This window comes from Sander vitreus, chromosome 8, assembly GCF_031162955.1.
Source record: "Sander vitreus isolate 19-12246 chromosome 8, sanVit1, whole genome shotgun sequence".
Classification (NCBI taxonomy): Eukaryota; Metazoa; Chordata; class Actinopteri; order Perciformes; family Percidae; genus Sander; species Sander vitreus.
In genome coordinates this window covers 22,891,649-22,904,032 of record NC_135862.1, presented here as the reverse complement: position 1 = coordinate 22,904,032, position 12,384 = coordinate 22,891,649, and the positions used below count along the sequence as shown (strand labels likewise).

At 42.0% G+C, this 12,384-nt stretch overlaps 1 protein-coding gene across 4 annotated transcripts in view; it reads right to left on the bottom strand.

Moving 5' to 3' along the window:
* Nucleotides 1-12,384, bottom strand: part of ldlrad3 (low density lipoprotein receptor class A domain containing 3) — a 79,887-nt gene that overhangs the window by 47,241 nt on the left and 20,262 nt on the right. For 2 of the 4 annotated variants that reach the window (XM_078257515.1, XM_078257513.1), the window contains one exon: nucleotides 4,504-4,650. The exons of 1 other annotated variant lie outside the window; for it this stretch is intronic. In XM_078257515.1, coding sequence (XP_078113641.1) covers nucleotides 4,504-4,650 — 147 coding nt within the window. The remainder of the gene's footprint in view (nucleotides 1-4,503; nucleotides 4,651-12,384) is intronic. One more of the 4 variants, XM_078257514.1, reaches the window with a different exon arrangement.

The following is a 12,384-nucleotide window of genomic DNA, read 5'->3' as shown; positions in this document are numbered from 1 at the left end:
TTGATGTCCTCTGATCGTTGTTCATTAATACAGTAAGAGACACTGGCCCCGCTGATGGCCCTTGCAGTTAAAAGCAGAGTAAAAGTTGAACTTGTACAGCCGTTTGTAAGTGTAGAATTCTGAATACCTAAATTCCTCCACGCAGAGAGATCACGGCCTCAGCCTTCAGGACCACTACTTTACAGTCTTTTCTCTTTCTCTCCCTTCCAACTGCATGTCTGTCCCCCTGTCTTTGATCCCCCACTTCTTGCTTTATACATCATGTCCACTCACTCTTTCGGCCCCACTACACATTTCTCCTCTCTCCACTGCTCATGCCCTGCACAGACAAGGGCAAAGAGGCTAATCCTGGCTCTGAGGCCCAGTAAGCTCAGTCAGCTCTCCTCCTTCTCTCCTCTGTCAGTATCCATTTGGTCTAACACTCTCCCAGGCTGTCGTTATGGACACCAGAGAGCAGGGTGGTACTTTTGACCTCTTTGTGTGAGGAATTAGTCAGCAGCCTGTCTCTGAATCATTTCTTTATGCCTGTCTACTTGCCAACACATACAACAACCTACAACAAGCCCACCCAAGTAGAGCATCTGCTCAAACATTTAAAAAAAAATGTTTTAATCTAAAATCCAGTTGTGCGGTGCAATATGAGGGTACACAAAAAATGGACTTGATTAAAACGATGTGTAGGGGGGGCCTGGCATCGCACAGCAAGACAGTAATACAATAAGCTGCATCTTTAATGCAATAAGACTCAGGCTGGAGATATTGTGTCTCTTCTCTCAGCCCCGACTGTTATTTAAGAGCCAGCAAAAAGTATTTACATGACTCAAGTTGACCCTTGTGCTAGAGGGGACTGGAAGAACAAACAAACAAGAGAGGCGCGGGAAGGGAGAAGCCTGTCTTTTCTAGGTGAATAAACGTTCCCTTGACCACTCGAGAGACAATTCCTGGCCTATGAGGCGTAGCACACTGGGACACATCTACAGTAAGTAAATTTAAAAAAAGGACAGAGGCAAACAAATGCAGACCAGCATTGCATTATTCTATTCTGAACTTTCTCACCCACTGACAGCACTGCAATACAAATATAGTCAGGTCAAAAAGAAGATTATTTCTGCTGCTGAAAAATGAAAAGACAGTGTCATCGTAAGTTCACGTGTGGGTGGATGGTTGGGTCTTGCGAATGTGCAAGTGAGTGTGCTTTGCAGAACTGTGTTCAAGTTTTACAAATGTCATACAGATTCAAAAGAAAATTGATCCGTCCATGTTTCACCAAGTAATTTGCAAGTCCAAATTGATTTGTTCTCCTTTGTGTTTCCCCGTTAGCTACATTGTTTCCAAAAAACAAAATTCTCATTAATTAGACACCAGGGAGATGTCACCACACACAGTATGACCTTTACCTCAGGCTCTGCGTTAGTATTCCTTGGATCATCAGAGACACCCACATCAGCACAATCTGCTGGTGAAACAGCGTGGGCTTACAGGAGATCTACTCTCCAACTACAGCTGTCTTCTGGTGCAAATGTATGTTGTAAAAATAGGTTTTATAGGTTCACACACACATAATGTTATTGTTAATATATATAAAATATGTGTTTAATGATCTGGTCTCATCCCTGGTCACTTAAAATGGACACATTAGGGGGAAATGTGTTTTTATAAAAAGCTACAAACATCCACATTGTTGGACAATTAAAACAAATGTTCTCGAAAACCTCCTGACAGAGGCCACCTGCTCATATTACAGATGGGAGGACATTTTATATCATGTGGTGGTCAACACTGCTCTGCCTCCATGGTAATGACAGTGGCCAGACATCATCAAATGTAACACTGTGTGATTTCCTTTGGTTATATAAAGGTAGAATAAAATCAGTGTGAGAGCAACATTTCACCAAATAAATGTCTTTTTTACTACTTTCTGAGGAGTCTGCATTAAAACACACTTCCTTCATGTAGCTCAATGACAGAGGGAGAATAAGTTAAGTCAACAAACTGTCTTTCAAGTTAGTAAGTTTACCATCTCCCTCTGTTAAATATACTATATATATATATATATATATATATACACACATAACCGAGTGTGTGTGTGTTTTTTTTATAGGGGGTGTCTAATTATAATTCTACTTGCAGAGAATAAAGTACTGCAGTCTCAAAGCTTCCAGGCATTGTGTTCTCCTCAGATAATAGACAAACAGACAGAACTCCTGCTGTAGCCACCATAATGAGTCCTCCTCTCTATCGTCTCTTCTTCCCTAGTCTCGCATTGCCAGACCTTTAGGCTCTGACACACCAACACGACGGTCAGCAGAAAAGGCAGTCGGACTGAATGCCTCCCCGAGTTGGTAAAGAAAGTACCTTGGAACACACCGAAGCGACGCCGACTTGAGCGTACGTTCTGCGCATGCGCCTTAACATAACAGCAGGCGGCGCTAATCTGTATTGTCGCCCAAAAAATGAAAACCGGCAGCTGATTGGACGAACGCTTCACTTGGGTCTGGCTTCTCCCGAATTTCAAAACCGACCTTAATAGGCGGCTCGTTCGAAATACAACATACCCTAAGAAATCGATAGTTCACCGAAACTTGTTTCTGAAAACAGAAATAGGCCATGCAGTTGCTGAATCATCTTCATTTCAGATCGACAAAGGTCAGTTTAAAAGATTTTCGTCAGATTTTGAGAGGCGGTTAGCACTCCACCAATCAGATTGGTCATTGAGTCCGACTGCCCACCGAACGCCGACGGCTCCTCAGACTGACAACGGCACGGAACACACCGAACAGACTCGAGTCACCGACCTCGCCAGACTGTCCGACGGCCGATAATCGGGTTGGTGTGTCAGCGCCTTTAAAGGAATTGTCGTCGATACAGACTACTCTTTCCCTGACTCCCTGGTCCCCCCCTCCCTGCGCCTGTCTGCCTGTCCCTGCAGAGCCCCTAACTGACCCAGAGGTTTGTCTGGGAATTTTTGTTAAAGCAGTCGCCGGAGATATCGACTGACAACTAGCCATCTATTTGAGGATAATAAGGCCCACTTATGCCAGAGCAGATAATGTAGATGTTGACAACAAACACAAATAGTGCTCCAACAACCGGAGTGGCAGGCTGAGTGTAATGCTTTATGATAACTTATTTTTAATCTTGGGCTGGTATAGCATGTAGTGTCAGCAACAGACAAAGAAGTCTTGCTTGTCTGTAGGTTAAAAGTGAATGTACTCGAGGTTAATGTGAGTGTAACAAACTGACACACATAAATAAAACATTAAACATTAACCGTGATTAAATAAAACAGGAGCATTTAATGATTGTAGTTCTGAAGCAATTAGTCTCAATGCAGCGGAATATTCTTTTTCCAGGTCTGACACTTGCTGACAGTTTAAGGCCATTGAGTGAGGAGAATCTGGGGCACAGAACCCATCCATCTAAGTAGTGTAAGACTTTCTTAAAGTCACAGGGATGTCAGTAGTAAAGGTTTACTAAAGAACACAGTCTGGGACATCTCTTGAAATTGTCCTATGTATATATAACTTAAGATGGCAGAGGCATTACAAACTAAGAAGATTGATGACTGCAAAGTGTGTGTGTGTGTGTGTGTGTGTGTGTGTGTGTGTGTGTGTGTGTGTGTGTGTGTGTGTGTGCTGGCATGCCATAGGACACAACTTTGTCAAGAGTAGTCTGTCTGTTCCCCGAGCTGCCAACAAGAGAGAACAGTGAGAGAAATGACTGCTGGAGGAGGAGAGGAGGAGAAAGAAGAAAATGAGAGACAAACCATTAGGGATTTTTTTTGGTAGGGAATTACCTGGGTTAAATGAAAAAGAAAATCTCTGCAAAAGGAGGGTTATGCTTTTCTAATTGGAAACAAGCCTCTGTGAAGCAAATTCCAAGCCAAAAGCCAAAACTCATCAGATGAGCTAGGCGCAGAGAGGAGTGAAAACGTGAGTGCGAGACAGTTAGAGAGATTAATACATGGGGAGATGGGGGTTTTCCATTCAGTGTGGTGGGGCCTCAAAGTCAATCTTCATCAACAATACCATATTTGTGTGAAGCTGTGGCTGAGACGGGAGGGGGAAGGGGAGGAGCAGCAGACCAGATAGATCAAAGCCAACTAAAAGTGAGGATCAAACTGAACTATTACTGGAGCCTTATAGTAGAATTCTGCATGCGCTACTATTCCACAAGCAATCGGCCTTTGCTTTGATGGTATTTAGTTTTGCCCTGGTGCTAAACTGGGGCCGTGGATCTGGCAGGGAGGAGGAGCGGTGCATGCTGTGGGGTAGAGGATAGGATTGAGGGAATAAGTTAATTTAAGTTGGCGGAAAATTAGGTTTAAATGGCCCTTACGGCTCTATGGGTAGGGATGGGAGAATGTTGGATAGCGAGAGGAGTTCAGGAGTTGAGAAGACATGACGTGACTCTAAATAGGCTATCTGGCTTCATTGCTTTAAGGCCCAGCTAAAGGCTGGGGGGGGGGGGAAGATTTGATAATGGAGTCTGAACTGGACTTACGACAGCCTTTCTCGTCGCTCTTGTCAAAGCAGTCGGGCAATCCGTCGCACTGCCACCCACCTGGGACACACTTCCCATCCCCACACATAAAGATTCCAGGGATGTTGCACTCTGTGGTGAAGTTATTCCCCGGGAGCAGCTGGCTCTCTGATTGATAAACAGATAGAATGACAAAGGGAGAAAAAGAGAGAAGAGAACAAGAAAGAGAACAGACAATTACAAATTTAAATCAATAAAGAATTTAAACAGGCAGAGGGATATTGCATTTCAGAGATATTCATTAACACAGTCAAAATAAAATACTGTTAGTGTCTCCATTCTCTAAAGATAGAAAAATAATAAAGGCAGTGCCTCTCTTTAAAAAGCTATATCAATGTACGGGCAAATAAACAGAGGACGATCTCATGAATACAAAAGCAGAGGAGGTCATTCAGTGTTAACAGCATTGTGGGTGTAAGCATCACATTCAGAGCTGGGCAGTATCATAATCAGGCAGATAAGGAAACAAACACCAAAGAACACTCACATACAAACAAAGCAAATATTTATGTCTTGGACACAGATGCACAGATACGCACACACAGTCCAGAAATAACCGCATTCAGGAAAAACCATGTGCCCTGAGCTCATTCGGGGCACTTCTAGTTGACGCAGTGCAGCTGCGGTATAATGGGCTGGAATGTGAAACATGGCCTTTTGGCTGAGGTTTGACACTATGCGGTGAACAGTTTAGCTCGTAAACAAAACTATAGGGCGGAAATGAGGAGGAGTTCAGGCCAGACCGGGAAAAACACTTTCATGCTGCAGTGCTGAAACTAGGTTCTGCTGGTATGGGCCACTTCATTACACTGGGAGAGCAGGACACAGGCGGTGTACCTGCTGCCAGGAGGTATGGACCTTTAAGCCTTAAGTGACGGTGTTGTTAACCAGTAATGTGACTGATTGGGTCACACTATATATCTCTCTTTCTTACACGACTCTAATTGGGAAGAGCAGTGCTGTGAAAATGATACTAGGGTGCTCAACTGAACAGTTAACTGACCATTTAACATATACATATATATATATATATATATATATATATATATATATATATATATATATATATATATATATATATACTGCAGCAGGTTGTGGAAACCATGTGTAGATCCTCTTTTAAATGAGACAGCACAACCCTTCTGATCCTCTGTGGGGATGATGCAAACCCTTCTTTTGTCTCTTGCAATATGGAGAAGGGGAAGTGAGGGATAAGGAGAAAATGCTCTTGTAATTTCTGAGGACTGGAAAACATTCTAATAATAATTTCTCATTGGTGGGAGTACCCATCAAACTCAACTGTTGAGGAATACATGCAATTAAAAATCATTATACAAATCAGTGATTACTACCTTCACAAAACTAAAACAAACAATTTGTGCTGGCTTAGTTTTACATGTAGTGTTGTATAATAATTATAAGGTGTTGCAGAGAATATTTCTTGTAGACAGCGATTTATAGTGAGCCTCTTAGATATAAACAGCCATCCAAATGTCAATTTGTTTGTTATCTATCTGAGAAAACACCACCATCTTCACACAATATCCCCTGGCTCGTCCCCTCCTGTCCGTGTTTGTCCGGCTCTTCTATTAACAAAGGGACCAACACAGAGATGAACACTTTGGAGAGAAATAGAGGGAGAGGAACAACAACACAGTAACAAAGACAAGTTCAGGTCACACATAAAAGGTAAATAGTGCAAATCCAAAACTACACTCGTTTACCAGCTATATCTGATTTTGTTCCTCATAATATATATACTTGTTTCACTTTGTATGCTATAGATTCCTTAGCAGCCAGCAGCCTTCATGAGGGTTTACAGACGGACAAACTTACACACAGATACATGTGATTAAGGCCACTCAAAGTCCACATAACAACTAAACGCAATACTATAAATGTCCATTCAGACCAAACAGAGAACACGCGTAGGAGGGAGCCAGGTAAAGTGACTTCAACAAGCTGGCAGGTCGAGAGGCATCAGGTTAATTGGAGAGTTGCTTTGAGAGCATGAGAGAGAACGAGAGAGAGCACAGTGAGAGGACTGAATGTGTTGTGTGTTTGGCCCAAAAGAGTGAATAAAAAAGGATGAGAAGCAGCCCATCTTTTCCCATGAGTCTCTGACACTGCAAATAGCAAACCTTTGCAGCACTTCTTGCATCCAGGTTGTCAGTTCCTCTTTTAGCACACACATCCTATAGATATACCCGTCATCGATAGAGTGCAGCGGTTTAACGTTAAGGTAGCGAACATGCCCACCTCATTACCAAAGTATATGTGTCGCTACACAGTTCAACACAGACTGCTCTATGAGCTTGTTAAGAGAATAATAACGCTGTTGTTCACTGTGGGCACTGCAAAACTCCTAAGGTCACCTGGAGAACTTTAATGGACATGACGCTGTCCATGAACAGTGGCTCACTCATTCATCTTATATGCTTTTAACCATTATGTTGTGGATATTTTCTGCGCAGCTGCACAACCCCGCTGTGTGCAACTGTTGTCACACAGTCGGTGTGTGAGGGAGAAGTGGAGGAGATAAGGCAGGGATGACGCTGGACATCTGTGTATCTTGCTGGGGAAGTGTAGACCAATTACTCAGGGTAAATATTGACTATACTATCCTTGCCTCTGCACACCTATTCTCAGCCTCTCACCCTTTCCCACCCTCCACAATGCCTGTGTCCACTAAGGCCCCATTTAGACGGTTAAACCATAGAGTGTAGAATCTTTCCGGCATCAGATGGATACTTTTTTAATTAGCATTTCTATTTGCGCTACTTCCAAGAAGTTTCACCGGTTCACCCAGGGTGAAATTGTCCCTCTCCATCTTTTTGCACAACTGCTGTTGCTGGTACTGTATATAGAGTTCACCTCTCTTACCTCAATTATAATTTGAATCAAAAATGAACTCCCAGCATAAACACAAGTCTAATTTCCCAGTGGTTCTGAAAAATAATGAAATCACATTTGGAATATTTTTGGGGCAACATTTTCTAAAGGCAAAATCATGCCTAATGCAATCTTTCCTTGTTTTATGTTGAGTCATAACTGCATGCAATATGAGCATGACTGTTGTGCTGTGTTAGACTATATTCAAAACATGGGGGCACTAATGAAAGAAAACATCTCTCATATTTACATACAATTAAAATATCCTTTTATATTTTTTTAAGACCCATAAAAATGATAATTAAAAAGAATATGTACGCTATGGTTTTCCCCCAAAATGTTCAAGTACCTTGTTCAAAATTCCAAAAATGGCATCTAATCCTTCTCCCTCAGAAATGAGTGAATGAATATGCAAATATGTCTTGTTTCGAAAGTGTTTCGAAAGTGTAATTGCAAAACACATTTCTCCTCCTTCACTAGAAAGTGCATTCTCAGTCTTTGTGCACTCCACAATTTTTCGCATCACACTACTATAACTTGCATATTGGACCATACTATTTATGATATCACAAAATCCTGCTTGTGTGTTATTAGATTTAAGGTGAGCACAGCGAAACTTTCCTCCCTCAGTAGAATGTAAAGAACAGCCTTCTAGTGTCAAACTCTGCACAAACATTATTCTGCACAGTAAAGGTCAAACATCCAAGAGAAGTAATACAAAGCAAAGTACATTTATAAAGGTATCCTCTGCAGTTTTTGACCACTATCAATGTTTTTACCAGAGGGGATTTGTTTGTGCATGCACACATGGGTGGTACAACCCATTCTCACTCCCAGCACATCAAAAAAATGACGCTTGGTCAGGTGCCTTTGTCGTTACTGACGCAAAAAGTCTCCTTTAGCGTCTAGCCCTTCAGCGTCATATTTAGACGCGCTTGGTCAGGATGTACGTTTAACTGTCATGCGGCACAAGAACAAGACAGTTAGGTTTAGGAAAAGATCGTAGGTGGGGTTACAAAAAAAACCTACGTCATCTTACAGCGCCACGGTCGAGCTGCTGCCATGCCCGGTACTTTCCATACAGACTTTAAAAGAGCAATTTCTGCGTCGGTATCTGATGCTGAGAGCCACTGATGTGATGTGGTCAAGTGTTGGGAGTGAGAACAGGTTGAGTGGTACGTTTGTACGCTTCTAGTTTCATCAGTTCATTTTATTCTTCTGCTTACAGTAACTGTTGGTGGTGGTAATGCACAAGGAAGCGTAGTATATGTGCCTGCAAAGGCAAGGAAGAAGAAGACTGCAAGCTAGCAAACATAGATGTCAACAATCCAGGATTTAAAATATAAAAAAAAATTGGCTTTGCTAAATGTTTTGAGGAAGCTGTTCATTACATTTGTCAGGTGAGTAACAAAAAAGAAATTGTTTATCAAAACAGGCATTTCTGGGTTAAAGCGAGGAATATATTCGAACTCATCCAACGCTAAAATAAAATCATAAAATTAAAATGTTAGGGACAAGTCTGTTTCTCCTGAGTATATGATTTTTATTTCAAAAGGTGATTACTTTTTTGTAAAAGTGGAATTGGAAAGATCTGTGTAATTCAATTCAAGAGTTATCTCAAGACACTTTACAGATAGAGTAGGTCTAGACCACACTCTATAACATACAAAGACCCAACAATTCCAGTAAATCCCCCAAGAGCAAGCATTTAGTGCGACAGTGGCGAGGAAAAACTCCCTTTTAGGAAGAAACCTCAGACAGACCCAGGCTCTTGGTAGGCGGTGTCTGACGTTGCCGGTTGGGGGTGTGATGAACAGTGGCAATAGTAGTCACAATAAAGATAATGGAACAGTGACTAGAAATAGTAGTTGTAGTAGTTCATGGCATAGCAGGGCACTGCAGGGCGTTACAGGACATATCAGGACATAGCAGGACGTAGCAGGGCATAGCAGGACATAGCAGGACATAGCAGGACGTAGCAGGACATAGCAGGACATAGCAGGACATAGCAGGACGTAGCAGGACATAGCAGGACGTAGCAGGACATAGCAGGACGTAGCAGGACGTAGCAGGACACTGCAGGGCACCGCAGAGTGTAGTGTAGCCACAATCTCTTAGAAGGGCTGTCAGTAATTCAATATCTTTGACCACTGTTGCCCATTTGAACATGCAAAAATCAAGTCAATGATTAAATGGCAAGCTTCCAACTGTTAGTCCATGATTTCCCATGGGTACACTTCATACATGGTGATTCTGGAAATGGCAGCCTGGGGAATTCAGTACACCCTAAGCAATTTTCTGAATATGAAAACACTGGGATGTGCAAGGCAGCCTATGGTCCAGTCATCCACATGAATATTTTCATACCAAATGTCAGTATGCTGCCCCAACACTGGGCAGGTAATTTGTTAATAAAATCTATATTACTCTTGAAAATTGTATATATTTTAAAGCATATAGATGGCTTCTCGTGTAAGTCCCTTCTGGGTATGTCTGGATGTAACTGCTGCTACAATACAAGACAGAGAAAAGTACTGCATGGTGGGAGGGGAGAACAAAAAAATGCCATGAGGAGTTAATACAACAGTAAGGAAAACATGTTAAGATTGAAACCTCACTAAGGAAAAGGAAAGATGAGTAGATGAAGGGCAACACATGGGAGGGGAGGAAAGATGAAGATACAGCTGGAAAAGGAGTCGCAAGGAACAAGTACTGTATGGAAGAAAAAGGTAGAGGAGTAAAAAAGAAACAGAGAGGTGGACAGTAACTACATTTTCTACTCTCTGATTCCTAGTAATAGCTGCCCTAAGCAAGTTCTATTCCCTCTGCTCTGCGCATGAAAGGTCAGTGATATAAACCCATATGTGGGCTGACTATTGGCTTGGCTGTTACTGCTTTAACCCCATCTTCCTCAGCAGGCTTAGATATCTGACCTGCATTGATCAGACCTCGGTGAAAGGTTGAGCCTCGGATTGAAACAGCACCAGAAAATTGATTGAGCAGTTTTTGTCCTACTGTACGTTTTAAGCTCCAGTAGAAGTGAAAGTAATACTAAGGTTATAGGAGAAGCGTCACAATAACGTGTTCATAGATGGCAGATGTTCTCCAAAGGAAGGTTTCTGTCCTCAGAAATCCCACATCTGCATCACCATTGCCATTATTTAACCTAGGCGTTTTGTCCTAAATAATACACCATATTGTGTAAAATAGTCTCAAAAGAGCAAGTCAAGTCCACATTACAGCCTGATAATGCCAATACCAACATGGACAGCACGGTCTGCTTGTGTTGGAGGATAAGAGAGGAGTGAATCGATATGGCCCAGCTTTGAACAAAAACTAGCTTTTTCAGGTTCAAGGATAGAACTTATTACACACCACTCTTCATGGTCTTGGCATACAAGCAGGCTCTGAAGCGCAGCGGGGGGGTGGAGGTGATTTGGCTCTTCCATTGTGTGTGTGTGTGTGTGTGTGTGTGTGTGTGTGTGTGTGTGTGTGTGTGACAGAGAGATAGAAAGATAGAGCATCCCAGAGAGAGGAAAATATTCTCCACCCTGTTCCTTCAGCTCACTGAAGCATCCAGTGTAAATAAAGCAAATAAGTATAAAGAACCTGGTCTGCATCAGTTAAAGACAGACAGACACACAGGCAGGGCAGCATAAGCACAGAGCAACACGGCAAGCAAGGCCTTAATGGGGAGAGATGGAGTCATGCATGAAAAAAGACCAGTAAAACCTGAATAATACTAGCCACATTTGCCTTTTTCAGCCTCTAACAGCCACGTAGAAAGTGAAACTATGTTCTGTAAATCTGTGTGTTAGAGGGGAAGGGGCCACAGGCTCCATCACCTGCTACGTAGTTACTTTATTTGTAGTGTCAACTCTGCACAGTTATGGAAACTGTGTGGCGTTTTCTCCAATTTCCTGCCATCAAAATGATAACCTACTGCAATGGAATCTAGCCTCAAGCTAAAATAAGTATTTACAATAGGGCCCTTTATAATTTTAGACAAATGTGTAGCACACTCCAAAAATAAGACTTCCCCACCAGAGAAACATAGTCAGGGGTTGATGTGAGTCAGCCTTTGTTGTTCCAGATTAGAGGATTGTGAGAGGCTGAGACAGCGGACATCTTCCCTGCTCCATATTCTTCTGATACACGTCTGGCATCAACATGCCAACACAACACAAGCCCTAACCACAACTTCATTCTTAAAGCATTCTTATACATTTTAATTCAATTTTTTAAGTATTTTTTAATTTTCACATTTATTTCACACGTGTACACTTTTCATTGTTTTGACCATCCATTCTACAGGCCAGTGTCACTGACAGCTAAGGACAAAGCAGCACTTGTCCCAAAAAGGCGACCAACACACGTAATCCTACTACCAGACAGGTTTAAATAAATCCCAGATTTACCTTGTTGTATAAACCACATATCTGGAGGTGAAAACAAAAAAGCACATGCACTTGCACTTGTAACAACTCTAACTTTCACCTTCATTTTCACTTCCAAATGAAGTACTTTATATAATACTGTTGAACTGTTGACTTGTTTAAAACCATCACTGCACAAGAGCTCAGTAATAAAACTGGTTGTGAACAGCAGGAATGATGGCCAACACTGTGAAGACCACCATTGGTCATCCTCCCAATCTAAAAGTAACAAGACCCTTTGCCTCTGCTACACTAGATACCTTTATCAGCAGTGACAGCTGTGAGCATAACGTTTGTTATGTAATCCTAATCAGCATTATCCTAAAAGTGAGAAAATGAGAATGTGACACTGTTCCAAGGCAGCATGGTCTGTCATTTTTTAAGCACGTCGTACCTGCAGGCTTTTTCAGGGGCTCAGAAATAGAGACATATCGATCTATAATCTGGTTATCATCCCTTGTGTTTACTAAGGAAGTAAAGAGATGTCAGTCAGTTAGACAAACAGCTGAAGTTA